We start from the raw sequence: 27,452 nt of genomic DNA, 5'->3' as shown, positions 1-27,452 counted from the left end.
AAACAAACACGTTAAGACTGGTTAAGACCAGTCCATTAACACAAAGGAGATATGCAACAGTGATACCTAATTACCTGGTGCATGTGAGCACAGACTTGATATGAAACTCAAAGTTTGCCACAGGGCAGATGTAAGAGAAGAAAGAGGCCCTGAGTCTCTCTCCCTCCTCTTTCAGCTGCAGTAAGCAGAGCATCAGGAACTCATGAGCATCCTGTGGAGGACAGCACAGGAGAACATCAGAGGAGGATTTGCTCCTGGACTTCAACAGCAGCACGGTGAGAAAACAAAGGTGGCCGTGTGCAGTTCCTGCAGGGTACTGCGTGAGGTTCTGATGTGTTCTGAATGGCTGAGGGGCCCATTTAGCTGGACCTGTTCATAGTCCTCTTCGAATGCAGGGCAGCGGGCTGAAACACACTCAAGCAGGGCTCCCAGGAGCTGCACCTTCTGCTTTGTGCTGCGAGTGGTGAGCTGGGCTTGCTGCAGATCTGAAAAACATCTACACACAGCAACAGGGAGACCAAGTGGTTTATATCTCTGAGCATCACAGCACCTCCTTAAGCACTCATGATTAAACAGTTCATTTAGACCCATGTGAAGCCTCTGGTTCTGAACGGGTACCTGAGCATCTGGCAACTAGAAGGATCCGTCAAGCAGGATGACTGAGCTCTGATGGGTCTCCAGAAGCAGGAGATACTCAGTAGGCACTGCAGAGTGGCGTTCATATAGCAGCTGTTCCCAATGTTGGGAAACCTAACAGGTCATCCATGTTAAAAATAGATTTAGTGCACAAGCTCTGAAACATCCAGGCCACTACATGTCAGTATAATGGCTGTTTCATAATGTGAAGAAGAACTGCTAAATGACTTACTGCTCATTTAATTACAATATGTTTGTATTTGTATAGGAGAAAAAGACTGAGCTTCACCTGTGTAAACTGTAAAATCATCTACTCTTAATAGGCTGTGTAGTAAAACGCGGTGTGTATTCTCGTCTTTACCCGAGCTGCCGAATGTTGAGGTGTTCGACAGCGGAATGGATGGGGGTGTGGCCTTGGCCCTCACCCTGACCAATCTGACGCCTCCTTTTACTCCTGAGGACGTGCAGCAGCTGTCGCAATAAATTCCGCGGCTGAACACGAGTGTCTGCCTGCATCAGAACAGCCGGAAACCTGAGAGACAGAAAAGAAGGGAGAGATGAATACAGAGTGGCCAGTTATGGACAAAATGTTCACATAACAACCCTTAGACAGATAAAGGTGTGAAGAATGAAAAATACAATGATGTTTTTTCTCGTTTTATGCCCTAAGGAAGTTACAATGGCAGTGCCATTGGGTAACCACCATGCCACACTTTTCTCTGCCACGAAGATGAATTTTGATAATGTACCCACCTCTCAATGCGCACGGAGTCCACATCTTTATCTGCAGCCTCTGTATAGAGAACAGAAACTTGGAGTAAATGTCCTTAACCAAAAACAGACTATGCATTTGAACAACATGATCAAATCTGCTGAGCTCTAACCAGGAACAATCACTGCTGTAGTCCTGAGCGACTCATATGAGGAGGAGGAGGAGGAGGCTTGACCAGGAAGGCACGACTGGGTAGAAGAGGCATTGTGGGATATGTCCACAGGTGAAAAGGAAGAAGCAGTACTGAAGATCAGGGACCCCTCAGAGGAAGAGGGGCAAGAAGTGGAGGTGGTCACATTCGCGGCGTGACCGTCTAATGCCACGCAGGAGTCAGACACTTTGGAGGATGAGATTATGTGTCTCCACCAACTTCTATTCGTTTTCTCCTTCTTCTTTTTCTGTAGAAAAGCATTGTAGAAACGTATTGATTTGTATATGCAGTATTATCGCGATTTAGCGATATCTCGGTATTCTTACAAGAATCTCATTTTGATTTAAAAAAAACAAAACAAAACTTTTTAATCATCTGCATTTGCGCTATTTTTTTTACAGGAAAATGCTAATTAGTTACGCACTGTAACGGCCCGAGTGCCGCTGCTCAAGGAACAGGACGTACAGACTCGCTCCACGGAGACGTTTATTAACGATTATTAACATACGATACAGACACCGGCACTCACGTATAACACAAACTGTGACCGTGAACATGATCAACGACTGACAATAAGGCACACACTAACAAGGGTTTAAATACATACAAACATGACAAGAGTAAACCGATGCAGGTGTGTGCTGAACAACATAGGCAAGGTTACGCACGAGACAGTCAACGAAGAACTCCCAGTGCACGCGGCGGGCCATACCACGTGACCAGTGGAAGCGTTCCGTGACATGCACAATAAATCTTAATCCTTTTCAGATTATCGTATTTAAAATCGTTCCCAAAGTGTAGGAAAAAACATACATACCTTCATACACGAGCAAACACAGCCCATCCTGTTCGAATCTGTGATCTACTCGATTAGAGAATTAAGTAAAATATCAAATATGGTTTTTACAGGTCCTTTAACTGATATTCGCGATACAGCGCACCTCATTGTTTTGTTTTAAAACGGAGTTTTGACTCTTAGATGTTCTGAATATGTATTATTTCGTCATTACTGATGCAAGTTCTCAGTTCTCATACGTTGTCACCCTCTTGAAAATAAATATTATTTACGTGTGTGTGTGTGTGTGTGTGTGTGTGTATGCGTTTCAAACGTTAAGATTCTTTAACTTCCGCAGTATAGTTTGGTAAATTCAGGTAGCGTAATGTTTTTCCTAAAATCCTCACTGTCTCGCCCTGTGGTAAGGAGAAATGTTCCAAATATGACAGGTTACGTTTTATCATAGATAACTGGCTACAAAGTTACATTTGCGCCCTAATTTCTCTAGACATACATCTATAAGCATTGTTACTTTAAAACGCAATTAGTCTTGCGCTCTGGCAAACGTGTGCACCTGTAAATAATTACAATTATTTTAATGTACAACTTATTTTATTGTATAACCACACTGTAAATAGAATCCATAAGAATGTATTCAAAGCCAGAGTTGTAACGTTCAATTATTTTTACAGGTAGCGGATTACTGTGCTTCTACTATCTCTTAGCAACAAGTGATTTTTTTTTTCTTCAGTATGACATGTGGGATAGTTTAGGGAACCTGATTTTTTTGTTAGATAAATATGTGTGGGTTATGACCGTTAAAAAGACCTGAACAAAAAAAATGTTTGGATTTTTATTCGCTGTCACCTTTCATCACGGGCAACATAAAAATTCACACTACTGCAATATCGCTAACATGTTACTGGCATGCGAATAAGACACCTGAGCACAGAGAGAAACCCAGTGTTATGATTACAGTTGACATTGGAACTAGCTAGATAGCTCATATTAAGACACTTCTTTGGAGAACACGTGCTAAAGTGTTTTCCCCACAATCTATATGCACAATTTATTTGCCAACTGTGACCAGAGAGAGAACATAGCTTACTCACAGCCTAGGACATGAATGGATTTTGATGAGGACTGCATATGTCTGGGATCAATTCAAACACGTCATGACGATGATATAAAACCTGATGAAACAAGCTTGACAAGCAGCAGTTCCGTTTTTCCGTGAAAGTATCAAGCACAGATGAAGACGTTTCTATGGTTATCTCGGTTTTATAAATATTAGCCTATAGAGTTGGGCTTAGTACGTGAATAAAAGATGGAATTAAACATGCATAAATTACGGTGTCCTGGAAAACCCATCGTGCTGCAAATACACAAAGCATATTCATCAAAGTGGTAACACACTTTAGAAATGCGGTGCAAATTTAGAAAACGCATACAACTTCAGGAACAAATCCTGTCACAACACAACGGAATTGCTGTTTCCGGAGGACACGGAAAGGGGTGGACTTCTATGAGATTAGCGTGAAGTCTATTGGAAGTAGTGACAACTGAGTAAAAAGGGTTGTTTTTTTTCCAGTTACCACGGTGTTATCAAAGGTAGGTATGTGATACAGAATGGAAAACTGACCTATTCATGCTCTGCATTCTTGCTTATTTATTTATACATAAGGCAGCCTTAAAAACATGGGATGGAAATCCCATTTAACACAATATGGACTGTTTTACATTCAGAGTGAAATAAGTAACATTCACCTTTTAATATATATTATATATTTATTTATTTTAAATGTTAAAATTCTTAACTAGGTCAGTGTTTTAGTTAGCTGCAAAAATGCCCCCATATTGAAATTTGTATTTCTAATGTCACAAGAACACTTTATTGACCTATCTCTGCCTAGTCAGCCTATAGAGGTTTAGCACACCCACTTAAATTGCCTTTCTCAGGCATTTCAGCTCTGAGTACCTTTTGAATGAAGCACAATACAGGGCAGCCAATCATAAAGGAGCTCATTTATCTTACATCCGTCTTAAAGGTGCAGTAGCAACAGGTGTCTGTTGAATTCCCAGCGATATCTATAGAGGTTGGAAATTGGTTGTGTAAAAATGAATTGTGATTATTAAGCCACATAGATGTAAGTGGACATCAAGGGAAAAAATAGTGTGGGTGCCAAGTATGGTGATTGTATCTTAAAAGCTCTAGGAAATGTTACATTCAGAATGTTTGTGAGACAAAAAAAAAAAAGATATAATTACTATCCATGGTTTAATTGACTGTGTTGCAGACAACATAGGCAGAGATTAGACTGAAAAATGTCAGAGTATTTTTAATGCTGTTTATTGCTGTCGTCAGAGGTTATGCAGCCATATCCTCCCTAGCAAGTACGGCGTCTAATACCTGCAGACACAAAAACCGTGTTGAGCAATATTTAATTACATCTACTTGAAATGCATATTTAATTGCATTGTTAGTATTCATGGAAAACAAGTGTTAGGATTGCTCTGCTGCATTGCAAACTTTCTCACTCTAACAACTGTGGATTCCATCTCCTCAATCAGTTGGTCCATATCATGTTCACAGAAATCATATTGCATCTTTATGAAAGAATTCAGTTTCAGTTCCAGCTATGAAGAGAAACAGTGTTAAGCAATATTTAATTACATCTACTTGAAATGTATAGTTCATAGCATTGTGAGAATTTATGGAAAACAAGTGTTAGGATTGCTCTGCTCTACTGCAGACTTTCTCACTCTAGCAAACATGGCTTCCGGGTCCTCAATACATTCATCCCAGTCATTGTGATCGTAAATCTGATTCAAAGGAGTCTTTTCAGGAAGCATCATCTTGAAATTCATATCTGGAGGTTCTATCTTTTTGAAAGACTTCAGTTCCACCTGTAGATATAAGTAGAAATATTGTTGAACAGTATTTAAATACATTGAATTGAAATATGACTTTAATTACATTTTGATGCATTTGGAATTTATAGTTTGTATTGGACTGGAAAGGAAACAAATACAATTTTTATCGCATAGCCGTTATCACATAGCCTGCAGGCCTAATGATGTAAAAATGTGCCCCCAAATATCAAATGTTCAACAGAAATAACAGGACCTGACACACTAAGGTACCGTAGACCCATTCAAATTGTGCTATTGGAATAATAAATTCCAATGCATTCAGTCATTTTAGCTAGTGTTGATTTTGATTCTAGCGACAATTATACTAATAATCAGTGTTACAACTCAGCATGCAAAGTCACCGAACAGTCGACTGTTAATTCTATATTAAGGAGAATGTAAAACAAACAAACAAAAAACCCACCAACAATTTTTTTTTTCCTGTAATTGACAAAGATTGCATATGCTAAATGTATGTGTCCTAAATATCATCTAAATAAATTGACATTAGTGTTTTTAATTAATTTCTCCAACATTTGTTGAAATGCATTTGTAATTTATATTCAAATACATTTCAGTGTACTTAAGTACAAGCATTAAATTAGCATCACTTCTTCACCATAGCTATTTTTCCATTTTTTGTGGCTTTTATCCCTTGCCTCAGTATGGCTTTAAATCATTTGTCTTGGTTCTACTTTACTTACCATGGCTGATTCAGTTCTCTCAGTAGGCAAGTCATTCTTCAATAAATACTTTGGTCTAGTATCTGTTTAAAAAGTAACAGAAAATGTCTTATTAGCGTTGTATAGATACTTAGAACACTTCTACGTAGATCTCTCTCTCTCAGACACACACACACACACACACACACAGTTCATCCAAGTGGTGGCTGTGGTCAGAACTTACCCTTAAAGAAGTCATCCACTGAGGTAGTGTTCCTTCTCTTAACACCCTTCCGACAACAGCAAGTGAACAATAGCACAAGCTGCGTGAATATTCTGGCAGGGATCTGGGCTCGTGTCTTTTCGTTCTTCTTTTTCCTATATTTACCAAATATCCCGTGCTTTTCCTTTTCATACTTGTCAGAAAGAACAGGTTCCTTGCGTCTTGGATTGCAGTCGTAACTACCGGACTGACCCATAATAAATTTAGTTTTGAAAATCCAAGTGTAACCGTTATCTGTGATCTGTAGACTAAAAATGGTTCACAGAAATTGTTCATTTGAAAAATCTGTTCTTTGACTACATCATAATTGCATAATTGATGCGGCTGCATTATGACATCACACGTCACCTCTGCAATAGTTTTCAATTTATACCAACCTTAAAGAGAAAATGATTAGCAAATGTAGTTGCTAGTGATTGTCTAGTGATTGTAAGCAACGACTATTCGTGCTCTGCATTCTTGCGTATTTATTTATGCTAGGTATTTTTTGCATTATGCTTACTACAGAATTAACAGTCAACTGTTCAGTGACTTTGCATGTAGAGTTGTAACACTGCTTATTACTAGAACTGTGGCGAGAATCAAAATCAACGCTAGTGTCGTTCCTAAACCCCAATCAGCTAGTCGTAAAGTTAACATTCAAATAGAAAATAAAGATGCAGACTTCAGAATTAGTTAAAGAGAATAGCTGAGAGAATAGAATAAATTATCCGTTACTACCCCTGTCTTTTATCATCCCTCCATCCCTCTATCCCATGCCATCTCCCTCTATTATTTGCTTTTCTATTTTGTTCTGGTATCTTCTTATCTCTTTTTAAAAAAAACATTGGCCAAAAGACTAACTAAAACACTGACATACTTAAGACCTTTAATATTTTTTTTAAATATAACATTAAAAGGAGAATGTTACTTATTTCACCCTGACTGTCCACTTATATATCTGTTTTGAGTATGATTTTCCTTGTTCAAGTGAAAACAGTAGGCCTATTATAAACAACATGGAGGAAATAAAAATAAAAATACTTGAGTTAGACAGTGGACACAGGTTGCTAATAAATCAAGTAAATGAAACTGGATGGACTGCTTAATTATGTAACAACACAACATTTATGGCGACGAAGATGTTTCAGACATATACATTCTTACGTGATGCTGACCTCGATATCCATATTTCACATTGATACTGTAACACTATAGATGAACCTAAACCTCACATTCTCGTCACGTTGATAAGCTTTTTGAAAGTTTGATCATGATCAAAGATCATGATCTTTGTTTTCTAAGTGTGTTTCCAAATTGCCTTTGACTGCTGTATGCCTAATTGCGGCATTTAGCACCTCATTTCGTCTCTAATTTTTGACATGTACTCTTGACATAAGTCTTGCATAAGTGGAAAGTCGATCAGCCCCCATTTAAAAATGGTAAGCTTTTACTGTCACGTTAATAACATCACGCACACGCACACATAATGCTTCGACTGTCCTACACTTTAAATATCTTTTGCACATTATGGAGTGTGAGCATAGTTACCAGTTCCCTTCATGCAAAAGGGTTGTCTTAGGTTACTGTAAAGTCTAATGCACATTTGGAATTATTAAAAGTAGTTTATAATCAATACGAAATTTTACTGGGAGCCAAAGTAAAGTAGCTAAGATATGATTGATGTGATCAAATTTTCTAGCTCTATTAAGAACTATGGCTGCTGCATTTTGAACTCGCTAGGCACTTTAGGCACTTAATAGCACAGCTAGATAGTAAGGGATTACAGTAGTCCAATATTGAAGTAATAAATGCATGGACTACCTTTTCTGCATTATGTGTGGAGAGCATGTTCCTAATCTTTGAAATGTTTCTAAGGTGGAGAAAGGGGGTCCTAGAAACATTATTTATTTACGTGAGCTTCGAACGAGAGACTGGGATCCATAACTCCAAGATCTTTAACTGTTAGAGAAGATGTGATTGGGAAACCATTGAGGTTCATTGAGTAATTAGAGAGTGGAGACCTAGCTGACTCTGGGCCTAATAGAAACACCTCTGAATGTCTCTGAATGTTAGAAATTAATTAAAAATACTAATGTCAATGTATTTACAACGCATGTATTTAGGACGTAATTTTTTCAATCACAACAAAATATGTTGTTGTATTTTTTGCATTATGCTTACTACAGAATTAACAGTCAACTGTTCAGTGACTTTGCATGTAGAGTTGTAACACTGCTTATTACTAGAACTGTGGCGAGAATCAAAATCAACGCTAGTGTCGTTCCTAAACCCCAATCAGCTAGTCGTAAAGTTAACATTCAAATAGAAAATAAAGATGCAGACTTCAGAATTAGTTAAAGAGAATAGCTGAGAGAATAGAATAAATTATCCGTTACTACCCCTGTCTTTTATCATCCCTCCATCCCATGCCATCTCCCTCTATTATTTGCTTTTCTATTTTGTTCTGGTATCTGCTTATCTCTTTTTAAAAAAAAACATTGGCCAAAAGACTAACTAAAACACTGACATACTTAAGACCTTTAATATTTTTTTTAAATATAACATTAAAAGGAGAATGTTACTTATTTCACCCTGACTGTCCACTTATATATCTGTTTTGAGTATGATTTTCCTTGTTCAAGTGAAAACAGTAGGCCTATTATAAACAACATGGAGGAAATAAAAATAAAAATACTTGAGTTAGACAGTGGACACAGGTTGCTAATAAATCAAGTAAATGAAACTGGATGGACTGCTTAATTATGTAACAACACAACATTTATGGCGACGAAGATGTTTCAGACATATACATTCTTACGTGATGCTGACCTCGATATCCATATTTCACATTGATACTGTAACACTATAGATGAACCTAAACCTCACATTCTCGTCACGTTGAGAAGCTTTTTGAAAGTTTGATCATGATCAAAGATCATGATCTTTGTTTTCTAAGTGTGTTTCCAAATTGCCTTTGACTGCTGTATGCCTAATTGCGGCATTTAGCACCTCATTTCGTCTCTAATTTTTGACATGTACTCTTGACATAAGTCTTGCATAAGTGGAAAGTCGATCAGCCCCCATTTAAAAATGGTAAGCTTTTACTGTCACGTTAATAACATCACGCACACGCACACATAATGCTTCGACTGTCCTACACTTTAAATATCTTTTGCACATTATGGAGTGTGAGCATAGTTACCAGTTCCCTTCATGCAAAAGGGTTGTCTTAGGTTACTGTAAAGTCTAATGCACATTTGGAATTATTAAAAGTAGTTTATAATCAATACGAAATTTTACTGGGAGCCAAAGTAAAGTAGCTAAGATATGATTGATGTGATCAAATTTTCTAGCTCTATTAAGAACTATGGCTGCTGCATTTTGAACTCGCTAGGCACTTTAGGCACTTAATAGCACAGCTAGATAGTAAGGGATTACAGTAGTCCAATATTGAAGTAATAAATGCATGGACTACCTTTTCTGCATTATGTGTGGAGAGCATGTTCCTAATCTTTGAAATGTTTCTAAGGTGGAGAAAGGGGGTCCTAGAAACATTATTTATTTACGTGAGCTTCGAACGAGAGACTGGGATCCATAACTCCAAGATCTTTAACTGTTAGAGAAGATGTGATTGGGAAACCATTGAGGTTCATTGAGTAATTAGAGAGTGGAGACCTAGCTGACTCTGGGCCTAATAGAAACACCTCTGAATGTCTCTGAATGTTAGAAATTAATTAAAAATACTAATGTCAATGTATTTACAACGCATGTATTTAGGACGTAATTTTTTCAATCACAACAAAATATGTTGTTGTATTTTTTGCATTATGCTTACTACAGAATTAACAGTCAACTGTTCAGTGACTTTGCATGTAGAGTTGTAACACTGCTTATTACTAGAACTGTGGCGAGAATCAAAATCAACGCTAGTGTCGTTCCTAAACCCCAATCAGCTAGTCGTAAAGTTAACATTCAAATAGAAAATAAAGATGCAGACTTCAGAATTAGTTAAAGAGAATAGCTGAGAGAATAGAATAAATTATCCGTTACTACCCCTGTCTTTTATCATCCCTCCATCCCATGCCATCTCCCTCTATTATTTGCTTTTCTATTTTGTTCTGGTATCTGCTTATCTCTTTTTTAAAAAAAACATTGGCCAAAAGACTAACTAAAACACTGACATACTTAAGACCTTTAATATTTTTTTTAAATATAACATTAAAAGGAGAATGTTACTTATTTCACCCTGACTGTCCACTTATATATCTGTTTTGAGTATGATTTTCCTTGTTCAAGTGAAAACAGTAGGCCTATTATAAACAACATGGAGGAAATAAAAATAAAAATACTTGAGTTAGACAGTGGACACAGGTTGCTAATAAATCAAGTAAATGAAACTGGATGGACTGCTTAATTATGTAACAACACAACATTTATGGCGACGAAGATGTTTCAGACATATACATTCTTACGTGATGCTGACCTCGATATCCATATTTCACATTGATACTGTAACACTATAGATGAACCTAAACCTCACATTCTCGTCACGTTGAGAAGCTTTTTGAAAGTTTGATCATGATCAAAGATCATGATCTTTGTTTTCTAAGTGTGTTTCCAAATTGCCTTTGACTGCTGTATGCCTAATTGCGGCATTTAGCACCTCATTTCGTCTCTAATTTTTGACATGTACTCTTGACATAAGTCTTGCATAAGTGGAAAGTCGATCAGCCCCCATTTAAAAATGGTAAGCTTTTACTGTCACGTTAATAACATCACGCACACGCACACATAATGCTTCGACTGTCCTACACTTTAAATATCTTTTGCACATTATGGAGTGTGAGCATAGTTACCAGTTCCCTTCATGCAAAAGGGTTGTCTTAGGTTACTGTAAAGTCTAATGCACATTTGGAATTATTAAAAGTAGTTTATAATCAATACGAAATTTTACTGGGAGCCAAAGTAAAGTAGCTAAGATATGATTGATGTGATCAAATTTTCTAGCTCTATTAAGAACTATGGCTGCTGCATTTTGAACTCGCTAGGCACTTTAGGCACTTAATAGCACAGCTAGATAGTAAGGGATTACAGTAGTCCAATATTGAAGTAATAAATGCATGGACTACCTTTTCTGCATTATGTGTGGAGAGCATGTTCCTAATCTTTGAAATGTTTCTAAGGTGGAGAAAGGGGGTCCTAGAAACATTATTTATTTACGTGAGCTTCGAACGAGAGACTGGGATCCATAACTCCAAGATCTTTAACTGTTAGAGAAGATGTGATTGGGAAACCATTGAGGTTCATTGAGTAATTAGAGAGTGGAGACCTAGCTGACTCTGGGCCTAATAGAAACACCTCTGAATGTCTCTGAATGTTAGAAATTAATTAAAAATACTAATGTCAATGTATTTACAACGCATGTATTTAGGACGTAATTTTTTCAATCACAACAAAATATGTTGTTGTATTTTTTGCATTATGCTTACTACAGAATTAACAGTCAACTGTTCAGTGACTTTGCATGTAGAGTTGTAACACTGCTTATTACTAGAACTGTGGCGAGAATCAAAATCAACGCTAGTGTCGTTCCTAAACCCCAATCAGCTAGTCGTAAAGTTAACATTCAAATAGAAAATAAAGATGCAGACTTCAGAATTAGTTAAAGAGAATAGCTGAGAGAATAGAATAAATTATCCGTTACTACCCCTGTCTTTTATCATCCCTCCATCCCATGCCATCTCCCTCTATTATTTGCTTTTCTATTTTGTTCTGGTATCTCCTTATCTCTTTTTAAAAAAAACATTGGCCAAAAGACTAACTAAAACACTGACATACTTAAGACCTTTAATATTTTTTTTAAATATAACATTAAAAGGAGAATGTTACTTATTTCACCCTGACTGTCCACTTATATATTTGTTTTGAGTATGATTTTCCTTGTTCAAGTGAAAACAGTAGGCCTATTATAAACAACATGGAGGAAATAAAAATAAAAATACTTGAGTTAGACAGTGGACACAGGTTGCTAATAAATCAAGTAAATGAAACTGGATGGACTGCTTAATTATGTAACAACACAACATTTATGGCGACGAAGATGTTTCAGACATATACATTCTTACGTGATGCTGACCTCGATATCCATATTTCACATTGATACTGTAACACTATAGATGAACCTAAACCTCACATTCTCGTCACGTTGAGAAGCTTTTTGAAAGTTTGATCATGATCAAAGATCATGATCTTTGTTTTCTAAGTGTGTTTCCAAATTGCCTTTGACTGCTGTATGCCTAATTGCGGCATTTAGCACCTCATTTCGTCTCTAATTTTTGACATGTACTCTTGACATAAGTCTTGTATAAGTGGAAAGTCGATCAGCCCCCATTTAAAAATGGTAAGCTTTTACTGTCACGTTAATAACATCACGCACACATAATGCTTCGACTGTCCTACACTTTAAATATCTTTTGCACATTATGGAGTGTGAGCATAGTTACCAGTTCCCTTCATGCAAAAGGGTTGTCTTAGGTTACTGTAAAGTCTAATGCACATTTGGAATTATTAAAAGTAGTTTATAATCAATACGAAATTTTACTGGGAGCCAAAGTAAAGTAGCTAAGATATGATTGATGTGATCAAATTTTCTAGCTCTATTAAGAACTATGGCTGCTGCATTTTGAACTCGCTAGGCACTTTAGGCACTTAATAGCACAGCTAGATAGTAAGGGATTACAGTAGTCCAATATTGAAGTAATAAATGCATGGACTACCTTTTCTGCATTATGTGTGGAGAGCATGTTCCTAATCTTTGAAATGTTTCTAAGGTGGAGAAAGGGGGTCCTAGAAACATTATTTATTTACGTGAGCTTCGAACGAGAGACTGGGATCCATAACTCCAAGATCTTTAACTGTTAGAGAAGATGTGATTGGGAAACCATTGAGGTTCATTGAGTAATTAGAGAGTGGAGACCTAGCTGACTCTGGGCCTAATAGAAACACCTCTGAATGTCTCTGAATGTTAGAAATTAATTAAAAATACTAATGTCAATGTATTTACAACGCATGTATTTAGGACGTAATTTTTTCAATCACAACAAAATATGTTGTTGTATTTTTTGCATTATGCTTACTACAGAATTAACAGTCAACTGTTCAGTGACTTTGCATGTAGAGTTGTAACACTGCTTATTACTAGAACTGTGGCGAGAATCAAAATCAACGCTAGTGTCGTTCCTAAACCCCAATCAGCTAGTCGTAAAGTTAACATTCAAATAGAAAATAAAGATGCAGACTTCAGAATTAGTTAAAGAGAATAGCTGAGAGAATAGAATAAATTATCCGTTACTACCCCTGTCTTTTATCATCCCTCCATCCCATGCCATCTCCCTCTATTATTTGCTTTTCTATTTTGTTCTGGTATCTGCTTATCTCTTTTTAAAAAAAAACATTGGCCAAAAGACTAACTAAAACACTGACATACTTAAGACCTTTAATATTTTTTTTAAATATAACATTAAAAGGAGAATGTTACTTATTTCACCCTGACTGTCCACTTATATATCTGTTTTGAGTATGATTTTCCTTGTTCAAGTGAAAACAGTAGGCCTATTATAAACAACATGGAGGAAATAAAAATAAAAATACTTGAGTTAGACAGTGGACACAGGTTGCTAATAAATCAAGTAAATGAAACTGGATGGACTGCTTAATTATGTAACAACACAACATTTATGGCGACGAAGATGTTTCAGACATATACATTCTTACGTGATGCTGACCTCGATATCCATATTTCACATTGATACTGTAACACTATAGATGAACCTAAACCTCACATTCTCGTCACGTTGAGAAGCTTTTTGAAAGTTTGATCATGATCAAAGATCATGATCTTTGTTTTCTAAGTGTGTTTCCAAATTGCCTTTGACTGCTGTATGCCTAATTGCGGCATTTAGCACCTCATTTCGTCTCTAATTTTTGACATGTACTCTTGACATAAGTCTTGTATAAGTGGAAAGTCGATCAGCCCCCATTTAAAAATGGTAAGCTTTTACTGTCACGTTAATAACATCACGCACACATAATGCTTCGACTGTCCTACACTTTAAATATCTTTTGCACATTATGGAGTGTGAGCATAGTTACCAGTTCCCTTCATGCAAAAGGGTTGTCTTAGGTTACTGTAAAGTCTAATGCACATTTGGAATTATTAAAAGTAGTTTATAATCAATACGAAATTTTACTGGGAGCCAAAGTAAAGTAGCTAAGATATGATTGATGTGATCAAATTTTCTAGCTCTATTAAGAACTATGGCTGCTGCATTTTGAACTCGCTAGGCACTTTAGGCACTTAATAGCACAGCTAGATAGTAAGGGATTACAGTAGTCCAATATTGAAGTAATAAATGCATGGACTACCTTTTCTGCATTATGTGTGGAGAGCATGTTCCTAATCTTTGAAACGTTTCTAAGGTGGAGAAAGGGGGTCCTAGAAACATTATTTATTTACATGAGCTTCGAACGAGAGACTGGGATCCATAACTCCAAGATCTTTAACTGTTAGAGAAGATGTGATTGGGAAACCATTGAGGTTCATTGAGTAATTAGAGAGTGGAGACCTAGCTGACTCTGGGCCTAATAGAAACACCTCTGAATGTCTCTGAATGTTAGAAATTAATTAAAAATACTAATGTCAATGTATTTACAACGCATGTATTTAGGACGTAATTTTTTCAATCACAACAAAATATGTTGTTGTATTTTTTGCATTATGCTTACTACAGAATTAACAGTCAACTGTTCAGTGACTTTGCATGTAGAGTTGTAACACTGCTTATTACTAGAACTGTGGCTAGAATCAAAATCAACGCTAGTGTCGTTCCTAAATCCCCAATCAGCTAGTCGTAAAGTTAACATTCAAATAGAAAATAAAGATACAGACTTCAGAATTAGTTAAAGAGAATAGCTGAGAGAATAGAATAAATTATCTGTTACTACCCCTGTCTTTTATCATCCCTCCATCCCTCCATCTTCCTCTATTATTTGCTTTTCTATTTTGTTCTGGTATCTCCTTATCTCTTTTAAAAAAAAACATTGGCCAAAAGACTAACTAAAACACTGACATACTTAAGACCTTTAATATTTTTTTAAAATGTAACATTAAAAGGAGAATGTTACTTATTTCACCCTGACTGTCCACTTATATATCTGTTTTGAGTATGATTTTCCTTGTTCAAGTGAAAACAGTAACAAATGTAGCATGTCACAAATATATACATAAATATGTATGAAAAATGAAAGACATCAACATGAAACACTGGAGCTGATTTCAGTTAAGCACCTAGTTATGGAAACTATAAAGACTAACATTGTCATAAAAATGTTGTGAAAGTTAATGCTTAGAAGATTACAAGTGGCTAAGACATACCTTGTTATAGGCTGTGCTTACTGATGTACACCAGGTGGACATAGTGTCAAAGCAGAGGGTCTGATGGAGCAAGTGGAACATCAACATTTAAAACAAAAATGAACTGCTTGTATTTAGTGAACTAAATAAAGCATAAGCGTCCTATGCATGGCATACAGATCCATATAAGCTTTGATAAAATCCATCCTCATGTAAAATATGTATTGTGCCAATCATAGTAAGTGAAAACTATGACATAAAAAACTTTGCTTACCTAATATAAGCAGGCAATTATCTTTTAATTTGACCTACCCCAGTAAATCACGGTACCTAACTTGATGAATAACAGGAATAATCACAAACTTCTAATGAAGCAAAGTAATATATAATTACAATTATAAAGGACTCATTTGGTTCGTCTCGCCCAAAGCCATTAGAATGTTCTTTATATAACAGGTGAAAACAACCTACACCAATGTGATATACAAACCAATCCTGCTTTTATTACACAGAAGAGCTGAGCAATTATAGGGAGGCACCCTAAAAAGTTGAGGGTGGAATTACCTGTCAATAAACAAAGTACAGAATAGATAAGCAAAACTATTCTGTTGCATCATCTTTGAAATGACTCTGCAAGGAAAATGTTGATATGAATAAATGCTTGTATTCCTTTCTGATACAAGTCAAAAAATATCTTTAAAGTGGGTCAAACATGAGAACTATGTGCATTCCTTCACAAACATATACAAATCAATGAAAAAATCTCCCCTAATATGTTTATATACACAAGTGTCTGTGGGAGCCCCAAAGCTATATTATGCATTCAAATAACAAAATATATATCACAGTCCCTACAAAAAATGAAAGTAAAAAAGCAAACAAACAACAAAAAGGGGAAAATCATAAATGAAAATATCCCAAAAATAATTTACTAATGTCATGTTTGTAAGCAGCCCTGCTTTCCTGCTTCCTAAAATGGTGACATATTTTAGGTACTCAGGCCACTGGAAACAAAAATATACACAGTAGTTCTTCCACACATTTAGAGGAACCTGATTTTTTTGTTAGATAAATATGTGTCGGTTATGACCGTTAAAAAGACCTGAACAAAAAAAATGTTTGGATATTTATTCGCTGTCACCTTTCATCACGGGCAACATATAAATTCACACTACTGCAATATCGCTAACATGTTACTGCGAATAAGACACCTGAGCACAGAGAGAAACCCAGTGTTATGATTACAGTTGACATTGGAACTACCTAGATAGCTCATATTAAGACACTTCTTTGGAGAACACGTGCTAAAGTGTTTTCCCCACAATCTATATGCACAATTTATTTGCCAACTGTGACCAGAGAGAGAACATAGCTAGCTACCTTACTCACAGCCTAGGACTTGAATGGATTTTGATGAGGACTGCATATGCCTGGGATCAATTCAAACACGTCATGACGATGATATAAAACCTGATGAAACAAGCTTGACAAGCAGCAGTTCCGTTTTTCCGTGAAAGTATCAAGCACAGATGAAGACGTTTCTATGGTTATCTCGGTTTTATAAATATTAGCCTATAGAGTTGGGCTTAGTACGTGAATAAAAGATGGAATTAAACATGCATAAATTACGGTGTCCTGGAAAACCCATCGTGCTGCAAATACACAAAGCATATTCATCAAAGTGGTAACACACTTTAGAAATGCGGTGCAAATTTAGAAAACGCATACAACTTCAGGAACAAATCCTGTCACAACACAACGGAAGTGCTGTTTCCGGAGGACACGGAAAGGGGTGGACTTCTATGAGATTAGCGTGAAGTCTATTGGAAGTAGTGACAACTGAGTAAAAAGGGTTGGTTTTTTTTCCAGTTACCACGGTGTTATCAAGGGTAGGTATGTGATACAGAATGGAAGACCGACCTATTCATGCTCTGCATTCTTGCATATTTATTTATACATAAGGCAGCCTTAAAAACATGGGATGGAAATCCCATTTAACACAATATGCACTGTTTTACAGTCAGAGTGAAATAAGTAACATTCTCCTTTTAATATATATATTTTAAATGTTAAAATTCTTAACTATGTCAGTTAAGCTGCCAAAAATGCCCCTTTTGAAATTTGTATTTCTAATTTCACAAGAACACTTTATTTACCTATCTCTGCCTATTCAGCCTATAGAGGTTTAGCACACCCACTTAAATTGCCTTTCTCAGGCATTTCAGCTCTGAGTACCTTTTGAATGAAGCACAATACAGGGCAGCCAATCATAAAGGAGCTCATTTATCTTACATCCGTCTTAAAGGTGCAGTAGCAACAGGTGCCTGTTGAATTCCAAGCGATATATATATACAGAGGTTGGAAATTGGTTCTGTAAAAAAAAAAAATGACAGGCTGAAAACGAGTCGTTTCCGCTCTGTGAATTGGGAGAAAGGGACAGTGTGTGGAAGCCCAACCGCAGTCATATAGGTTTGCTTCTAACAGTACCATTACCATCACCCACTCTGGTGCACTAGTTTGAGTGTATTAGAACTAGTAGCAATGCTGAAGCATTACATGTATCTATAACAAATATTCTGACCATGATGAAGTGATAGATTTGTTAAGGCAAACTGTGTATGCAATACATGTTGCTTAGGTCACTTGCTCTAATTGTACACAACTCTAAAGCTACACAACTGTACATTAGTTAAAGTCTACACAGTGTCAGTCATGTGAAGTACAACTGAAAGTTCCCCTGTTCTATTCTTCCAACAATCAAGTTCTGCGTAAGTGGGGGCAAAATAATATGAGCCTTTTCTTTAGATTCCTTTTGTACACACTACAGACTGTGACCTCGAGATGCTTGAATGAATGTTGAACATTCACACTTGTGTATGAGTGCCGACTGTTAGCTAATGCATCATGATGAGCCTATCCTTTTGGAGTTATTTACTGAGATCATTCTCATAGCAAGTTCATTACACCTTGTGTACTCGATGTAGTGCGGTGAGCAGTTTCAATCTTAGTTACAATCTTAGTTATCAAAGACTCACTCCACCAACCAAAGCCTCTTCTCTTAGACAACATGACAAAACCATAGCAGCTTGAGAGCAAAAATCGAGCCTCGTAAGAGGTGTTATGTTCCATAGGCAGATTGACATCTTAATGCGATACACATGAACTCAATTTTCTTTGCATACATGTACATTGCACTTGTAATGTTTCTGATATTGCTTCTCTCCTGAATAGCTCAGTCAGTACAGCATCAGACTTTTAATCTGTGGTCCCTGTTCAAGTGAAAATATTGTTCTTTGCCACTAAAGTGCGCTTGAGAAGTTTCTTGAAATACCTCTAGATCAACCTAAGTCAAGGGACAGGACCCTGTTGCCTTGAGCCTTGCCGATTAAACTGACATTTCACATCCGTTTCCCCCAGCTGTGATGCTGTGCATTGGCTGTCATCCCAGGTTAGGCTAGCTAGTTCTGCTGGCAAGCTTGAAATATCAAAATCCTTCCTACTTTAAAAAAAAGTCATCACTTCTGAGCCTATCCTTTTTGAGTTAATTACTGAGATCATTCTCACAGCAAGTTCATTAGACCTTGTTCACTCATTGTAGTTCGGTGAGCAATTTCTATATTGGATGAGAGAAGGAGCAGACTTGTTCAAGTCACAAAATCCATTTACACTTAAACAACAGGAGCTTGTCAGTGGAGGGTGTACTTGCTCACACCTTTCTTTTCGATTCCTGTTGCATAAGGGAATAAGTGACAAGGGAAGTCATTTTGGAACAAACCTGTGAGGCAACTGTCTTTGAGGCAAAGTGTCTGTATCCAGGGAAGAACATGTGCATGTTCAAGTGCTTGCCCTGTACTTCATTCTCTGAAGTTTACTGAGAAAGACCTGACAGCAGTTGAACACCATTGGTTGTTGTCTGCTACCTTGTCTCTGTCTCTCTCTGTGTTCGCATGATAGGCACCACTGCATGCCATGCACCAGGCCTCCTTTCTTGTGAGGCTGTCCCTCATGACATCTATGGAGTGCATAATTGAAGACTAAGTAAAAGGATTCCCTTAAGATCTGAATACCTTTGGTTGTTGTCGTACATCGTCTCTGGCTCTCTCTGTGTTAAATGCAGACTGCTCAGGTCATGGTGTTGACAGCTTCTAGTATTTTCACTAGATCCAAAGCAGTGTCAAACCTGTTTTTACATTTAAATGTTTTCACTTGGTTTTACATTTTAATGTTAACAAAATAAGAAACAATACACATTATAAATGTTAGATAGCTACATATTTGTACTTCTTGTACAAACTAAGAAAATAATAGAACACTAATTTAGTTATGTGACATATTGACACCTGAGCAAGACATGAGTGAGGGATAAAAAGGCAGGATATTAGTCACACAAAGCACTGCCAAAAAGTTTTAAAAACAGATGTGTGGAAGCTCATGAAGACAGGCTCAGCTTTAGTCCACAGTATGCTAAATGGGAAACACTGGAGGATGGTACATGAGGGGTTTAAATAGGGAGAGAGTTAATTAGAAGCAGGTGATCGTGATGGTTGATAAGTGTGTGATTGTGAACCGAGCAGTGGTCGTCGTGGGTGATTTGTGCGGATATGTGTGTACGTGTCTGTGTCTGCGTTCCTGGTTCGGTGCGGACCAGAACCTGACAACTTGTTTCCACTTGATATCAGAATTAGTTGAAGAGAATTTCTGGTCCCGTCCTTTATTGCAACTTAAATATAAACATGCTTTTGAGGGACCCTCCGGAGAATGTCGGAGGGGTACACAAGAGTTTAATTCTTATAAACTTTTTCAAGGGCAATTATGTAAACAACCCTCCTTTTTTTCCATATTGTTCTTTGAAGTTTCCACCATTATGCTCAAATTACAAATGAAATTATAAAAGCTAGTCACCTATGAACCTGCGGGCTTATATAGAAGGGAAAATAAACTATGGACTATTTGTGCTCTGCATTCTTGCATATTTATTTATGCTAGGCTGTACATAACGCAGCCTTAAAAACATGGGATAAAAATCCCCATGTAACACAATTCAGGTTCTGTTTAAATACATGGCTAGCTAGCTAGTTATTTTACAATCCCATTTAGCCCATATATCGTCGTGAATGTCCTGAATAAAACGCGCTGTACCTAATCCCCATAAATGACATATCTCTCAGTGAATAAAAACTCGTATGCTTCAACAGTATACAACGGGAGAAATGGCGATCACCTTTAAAAGGATTTCTTACTGTAGGCCTATTATAAACAACATGGAGGAAATTAAAATAAAAATACTTGAGTCAGACCGTGGGCACAGGCTGCTAATAAATCAGGTAAATGAAACTGGATGGACTGCTTAATTTTGTAACAACACAACATTTATGGTGACAAGGATGTTTCACACATACACTCTTAAGTGATGCTGACCTCAATATCCATATTTCACATTGTTACTGTAACACTATAGATGAACCTAAACCTCGCATTCTCGTCACGTTGATAAGCTTTTTGAAAGTTCCGCTCTGCACGTCTCTGAAAGGCAGGTGAGTTAATCTTCTGAAAGCATAAAAGCATGATCTTAAATCTTTCACTTTGTTCTTATATGCGAGTTGTCAATAAGTCAAAATTCTTGTTAAAACTCTGGAACTCTGTTGCAGCTCAGTCTCTCTGTTTTGCATTGCCAGATCAATGGACAGGAGTATGTCCAGCTTTGACACACGCGCCCTGCGCTGACCAGTACCGCCAGCAACCACAACACATGTGGAGACGAAATGCTCTTTAACTACTTGTCCTTCCTCCACGTATATACACTGAAAACTCCAGTTTAGAGTGGTTAATGGCACTTACGCCAGCGCACTGTACCGGTTTGTTCACCTGTAGTCAGAGATGCACGGACCCGTTGGTGCGTATGCGTAACTCGGAGCAGGTGCTGCTCTACAAGGTTATGCTGCTGCTTATTGTCACTCTCTCACGACCACAAGCCCTCATCTACTTTAACAAGGCTAAGTCACTGATAATGTAATAACAAACATGTTTGACAAAATACTAGGTCATGGTTTGCAGTCTGAAGCACTTCTGACCTGCTGAGAGTTAGCCTGATTTGATTTAGCTTGTTCTTAACCTTTGTTTAGTATGTTACGTAAAAGCTTACTCATTAGGTTTTTTTTTTAATAGGCTGTAGTAATTTCAGGAGCTCAGGCAGGGGCATACTTATATTTATGAGTGGCTATGCAACACCCACTGAAATAAAAGCTGAGGATGTCATTGCAGAGGTAGGAGGAGCCAGAGCAGAATATTACATTGCTTGAATAGTGGCTCTGTCTGCCCTGGGGGTATTATTGAAACCCAAAGGCTGAAAGGATGGGGAGAGAGAGAGAGAGAGAGAGAGAGAGAGAGAGAGAGAGAGAGAGAGAGAGAGAGAGAGAGAGAGAGAGACAGAGAGAGAGAGAGAGAGAGAGAGAGAGAGAGAGAGAGAGAGAGAGAGAGAGAGAGCATGTGTGAACATATTCTTGTCACGGTACGGCCCCTCCCCCCAAAAGTCTCCCCGTGTGCGTTTGCTTGTGTGTGTGTGTGTGTGTGTTCATCCGTGTGGCCACGCTCCCTTGTGTTTCACGCCTGCCCTTCGTTATGTTGTTATTGTTTGCGTATATAAGTCCTTTGTGTAAACGTTAACGTTGTCAGTGTTTGATCCCACGATAGCCTTATTGCTACGTTGTCTTCCATGTCTCTAAATAAACATCGTTGTATGCATCATGGCTCCTCTTTTGTATCCTGCCAATCCTCCCTGCGTTACAATTATGATAAAATTTGATAAAATACAAGATCATAGTTTGCAGTCTGAAGTACTTTTGACCTGCTGAGAGTTAGCCTGATTTGATTTAGCCTGTTCCTAACCTTTGTTTAGTATGTTGCGTAAAAGCTCATGGAAATATTTCAGATGTAACATACATGTAACTGACCTAGTAGAGCAAAATTACAGAATTTTAAGGAGGAAGTGACGTTCTTGGGGCATATCATTAAGGGAAATACACACAAGCTGTCTCAAAACCGACCACAAGCCATAATTTCGCTACCTAAACCATTAGGTTTTAGTCCCACACGCAGTACACCGAATACTGCAGGACCAAAGATTGTCACACTTCTCAGCCCAGTGGTAGCTGAGATACCACACCACCCTCTTAGATATGCCTAATATAACTGTCAAAAGGTGTATAACACTGAACCCAGCTACACTCCTTCCTACGGAGGAGGATGGAGATCCACAAGACTGCACAGCAATCTTAGCTGAAGTATATATACCGCGGGTTGATCTCTTTGAAGAAGCCATAAGTAACCCAGACCTATGCCTCTATGTGGATGGGTCAGCCAGCAGGGACGACACAGGGGTCAATAGGGAAGCATACGCGGTAGTAACAGATCATGAAATACTTAAAACAGAAGTATTACCATCCTCCTATTCAGCGCAGGCTGCTGAACTAATAGCACTGACGGAAGCATGCAAACTAGCTGCAGACAAAACTGTTAATGATTTTGGAGCCATATGGAAACATAGGCAATTCCTGACAAGCTCGGGTAAATATATTAGACATCGCCATCTTGCTAGAAGCCATTTTGCTGCCAAAGACAATTGCAGTTGTTAAGTGTGCAGCTCACAAGACTACAGAAGACCAAATCAGCAAGGGGAATAATTTTGCAGATAGAGTAGCAAAGGCAGCTGCAACTAAAACCGCTGTGCAAGCAATACAGGAAACCGCTGCTACCCCGCAGGCCACATTACGGGAGATTCAGTCAGGGGCTACCGCCACCGAGCGCACCAGGTGGAGATAACTAGACTGCACAGTGTACAATGGTGCTTGGACACACACACCTACGGGCAAACCTTGCCTACCCAAATCATACGTGCAGGGCCTAATCAGAATTGCTCATGGGCGTAGCCATGTGAGCAAAGGGGGAATCGTGGACAGCATATTAAAGTACTGGTTGAGTTGGAACTGTGTTGAGTAGGGTGTTAAAGGCAAGGCCTACCCTTTCGACACTCGGAACCGTCAAGAAACCCATAAGATGGGTGTGTTGGTGCTTGTGATACTTGGGGTCTGGCATAGTGTCCACTTGAGTACATCCGAACGTATAACCTGGGATACCTCCTCCTCCGCTTATTGGACCAGGTTAAACAACGGCTATTTTAGCACCTCTAACAAGGAACAAATCCCATGGTATCAAGCCTTCAATAAGCCAGTGCAGCAGACAATTACAGGTCACCTAAGAGAAAACACCACAAAGCAGAGTCAAATCATTAGGGTTCCGTCTGGTTCTTATGATTATTCTGCAAACAGAAAATATGTATGGGACATCAGAACTGATAGTGAAGTTAAACAGTCAATCTTACTATTGCCAGTGCGCCCGGGGATGGAAATGCCATTCAGGTAAAGTTACGAGGAAACTGGAACAATCCCAATGGTAGCTATCTGTGCTGTATAGAAAGGGTGGGGGCTGACATTTGTGTGCCACTGACACATGTAGCACTGACACATAGAGAAAATCAGACACAGCTAACACAGTCAGAACATAGACTGCATATTAACATGGATGAAGAATCCCACCACTTATCAGAAGACTTGTTACCATTTCAGGGTCCCAACGCCACTGAGGCAGAACGATTAGCAGCTAAATGCCAGCAAAATACAGCGTGTATGTCAGTCATTGTGCATGCCCAACATATCGAGCAAGAGTGCCTGGTGTGCCAGCATACCAGTGTTCCATGGACTGTAATCCCTCTGAAAAACGCAGACGTAGGAGAAGTGAATATGACAATCTCTATGTGCCAGGTTATTAACCAGACCTCAAACTGTCCCAGTCCCACTAACCCTGCACCACCGAAAATGATGCTGCATGTGGCAGCTAGTAAGGGTGAGATATTTGTATAGCAGATGAAGCAGCAGGTGCCGGAAGCCTGGTCCAGATGCGTCGACTATGTGCAGGTGCACAGCAACGGCACTTGCAGTGACTCCAATAGCAGTTCCCTCTGGAATTGTTCCATGACAACCCTGCAGGGGTATTGGAATGTAATGTGGGTCTGTGGTTCGGTGGCCTATGGTGAATTGCCACAGAACCGGATTGGTTGTTGTTATCCAGCTGTAGTGCGCCCAAGGACACAGGTGTATACACTTCCCCATGCCAAGCAGCACAGGGTGAGGAGAGACATAACCAGCACAGACTATTGTGGTAGAATTCTGAGGGACCCATGGACCACTCCGGGTGAAACCATTGGTTGGTCCCTTTTCCTGGGCGGTGGCACAGTAGCAGCCCTGCAAAAGATCAATGGCTTAGCTTATCAGTTACTGCAAGTAGTTAATGACACCTTAGCAGCAATAGGTGCCTTAAAGATAGAACAACAAGTGATAAGGGCAGCAGTGCTTCAACATAGATTGGTATTAGATCTCCTAACCATGAAGGAAGGAGGAGTGTGCAAAATGATTAACACTTCCTGCTGTTTTTACATTCCAGATCTCAGCGCTAATATTGCTGATTATATGAATCATGTGTTATCTGCCTTCACTCCGCAGCCTACAGTTCCAGGTGGATTCTGGGACTGGCTGACGGCCTGGTTGGGCAGTTGGGCAGCGAACCTAGCAGCTGTAGCGTTGCCCATTCTGCTACCCATTCTTCTTCTTCTTCTGTGTTTACCTCCTTTTTTGTCATTGCGTGTCAGACGTCTTTCTAGTGTGTTCACCATGCCAGCGCTCAGCAGTCATGCCAATGACCAACCCCAGCTCTGTGAAGACATTCCGCTCCCCAAGATGGGCGGTGCCGGTGATCCACATGAAGACATCGTAGTGCTATTTGCTGAATAAATGTGTGATAATGTGTGATATAGAATAAAAGGGGGAAATGTTGTGGAAATTTACTTTGCTTCATTTTGTGGAAATTTACTTTGCTTTATTTTACTTTGCTTTATGTTTCTATAGTCACAGCATAACAGTCTGCAGATAAGCGTGTGAGTCAGGGACTCCAGCTGCTCACATACCGTTCTAACCATAGAGATAGAAGAAGCCTTCAGCGCTCAGGCTAACCAAAACATGAATTAGCAGATACTCTGTAGGAGTCGTTTTTCTTTTTTTCTCTTTCTTCTGTTCTGTGTATAAGGGGAGGGGGACCGTACTGCGGGTCAGTCCTCTTACTCTGTTATACAGGGGACAGAACTCAATAAACTTTTACTCTTTATTACTCAATGCATAAAGCTGTCTGTGTTTGATGTGCTCTCATTTTCCCACCACATCCATTTAGCAGTACTTCTGAATAACCGAAATGGCTTAAAACAGCTGAGGGGATGTTTGAAACTGAGTGATAAGATGTTCAGCAATTTATATATGATAATACAAGGCAGTAAATTAAATTTGGCTGAACTGGACAATAGTACCTGGCATGAAAAGTATGTCGTAGAAAGAGTAACAAAAAACTCAACCTCTCACCTCGCGCTCTGAGATGTCTTCGTCACTGTCTGTAGTGTCCTCTAGGATACTTCTGCCCTCACTAAAGTGTGTCAACCTGACCGGGTCAAACATCCCTTGAACATAATAACTACACAATGGAAAATCAGCTTCAAGTGCTGCATTGAGCAAGAGTGCACTGTAAATGGCCAGATATAAATGGCAATGTCAGTAGTAAATTTATATATGCAGTCATGGAACAGGACCTAGCTGTAGAGCACAGCTTTAAGGTGCATATTATGATGTGCTCTTACCAATCATCCTCCTGGCTGTGTCTTGCTCTTTTGGCCAAATGTTTCTCTTCCAAAGCAGACAGACCAGACTCGCTGCATATTACTCTGTGCACTATAAATAAACCACATGTATAATGCCTTGTAAACAATGGAAGAAGGGAAATTTGAACTGTGACTACTCTGTTAAAGGGGCGGATAAGGCACCCCACCCAAACCCCCGAAAGCTGTTCTGTTATCCCTAATTGCTATGCAATAGTCCTGTGATTAACTCAAAGGCTGGAGAAGTTTCACCTTTCTCTATTTGAATCCTGAAGGCTGTTCGGTTCCGTCGCCCACAATCCATCCTGTGTAATTAAACATTCACATCATAACTCGACACCGTGTAATAGGGCAAACTCACTCGGATCGGGGAAAGGATCACAGACTACCTGTACTGCTGCTGCAACTCTGCGGCCATTCCAACAACATCCACATACATTCCAGCAACATCCTATTATAGGACACAGTGTATCTGGCTTAAGTACACCCATTTAATAGCATGTTGGACCTTCTTTGGCCTCCAGAACTGCAGCAATTCTTTCTGGTATAGTTTCCACTATATGCTGAAAATACTCTGCAGGAATCTTGGTCCAATCTTCATAGGATATTTTCTCTCAAATTACATAGAGGGACTGACATGTTCTAAACTGCCTGTTATACCTTTACCCAGGGATGTTCTATAGGATTAAGATCTGGGGACTGTGAAGGCCAGGAAAACATTGAAAATTTGCTGTCTTGATACTGGAACAAATCCGTGATTATACAACCCTTGCGGCAGGGTTTCTTGTCTTGTTGAAAGTGTCCTTCTGCCATAGTTTAAGCAGCTGCATGAAGGGATGCACTCGGTCGCAATACATAGGTAAGCCCTTCTGTTCAAACATCTACTGATTTCAGAGGACCCATGGTGTGCCAAGAAAACATTCCTCACACCTTTATGCCACCTCTACCAGCTTGAACTGTTGACACCTGACAGGAAGGACTCTTTAATTCATGCTGCTTATGCCAAATTCTTACCCTCCCATCATCATAGTGCAACAGAATTTTGGATACATCTGACAAGATGATGTTCCACTGTTTAGTTTTCTGCTCTTCTGCCCACTGGAGTCTTGCCGTTCT

General features: G+C 38.7%; 1 protein-coding gene across 1 annotated transcript in view; it reads right to left on the bottom strand.

Annotated features, from left to right (window-relative positions):
- Positions 1 to 918: 918 nt before the first annotated feature.
- Positions 919 to 27,452, bottom strand: part of LOC145659178 (uncharacterized) — a 34,457-nt gene continuing 7,923 nt past the window's right edge. Inside the window, exons 3-5 of the mRNA XM_081720321.1 lie at positions 1,521 to 1,806; positions 1,390 to 1,429; positions 919 to 1,168 (exon numbers count right to left, since the gene is read on the bottom strand). Coding sequence (XP_081576447.1) covers positions 994 to 1,168; positions 1,390 to 1,429; positions 1,521 to 1,806 — 501 coding nt within the window. The 3' untranslated portion in view covers positions 919 to 993. The remainder of the gene's footprint in view (positions 1,169 to 1,389; positions 1,430 to 1,520; positions 1,807 to 27,452) is intronic.

The sequence above is a fragment of the Electrophorus electricus genome, chromosome 9 (assembly GCF_041902795.1).
Source record: "Electrophorus electricus isolate QZ-2024a chromosome 9, ASM4190279v1, whole genome shotgun sequence".
Lineage (NCBI taxonomy): Eukaryota > Metazoa > Chordata > Actinopteri > Gymnotiformes > Gymnotidae > Electrophorus > Electrophorus electricus.
The sequence above is the reverse complement of the archived record's forward strand: the minus strand, read 5'-3'. Positions and strand labels throughout refer to the sequence as shown.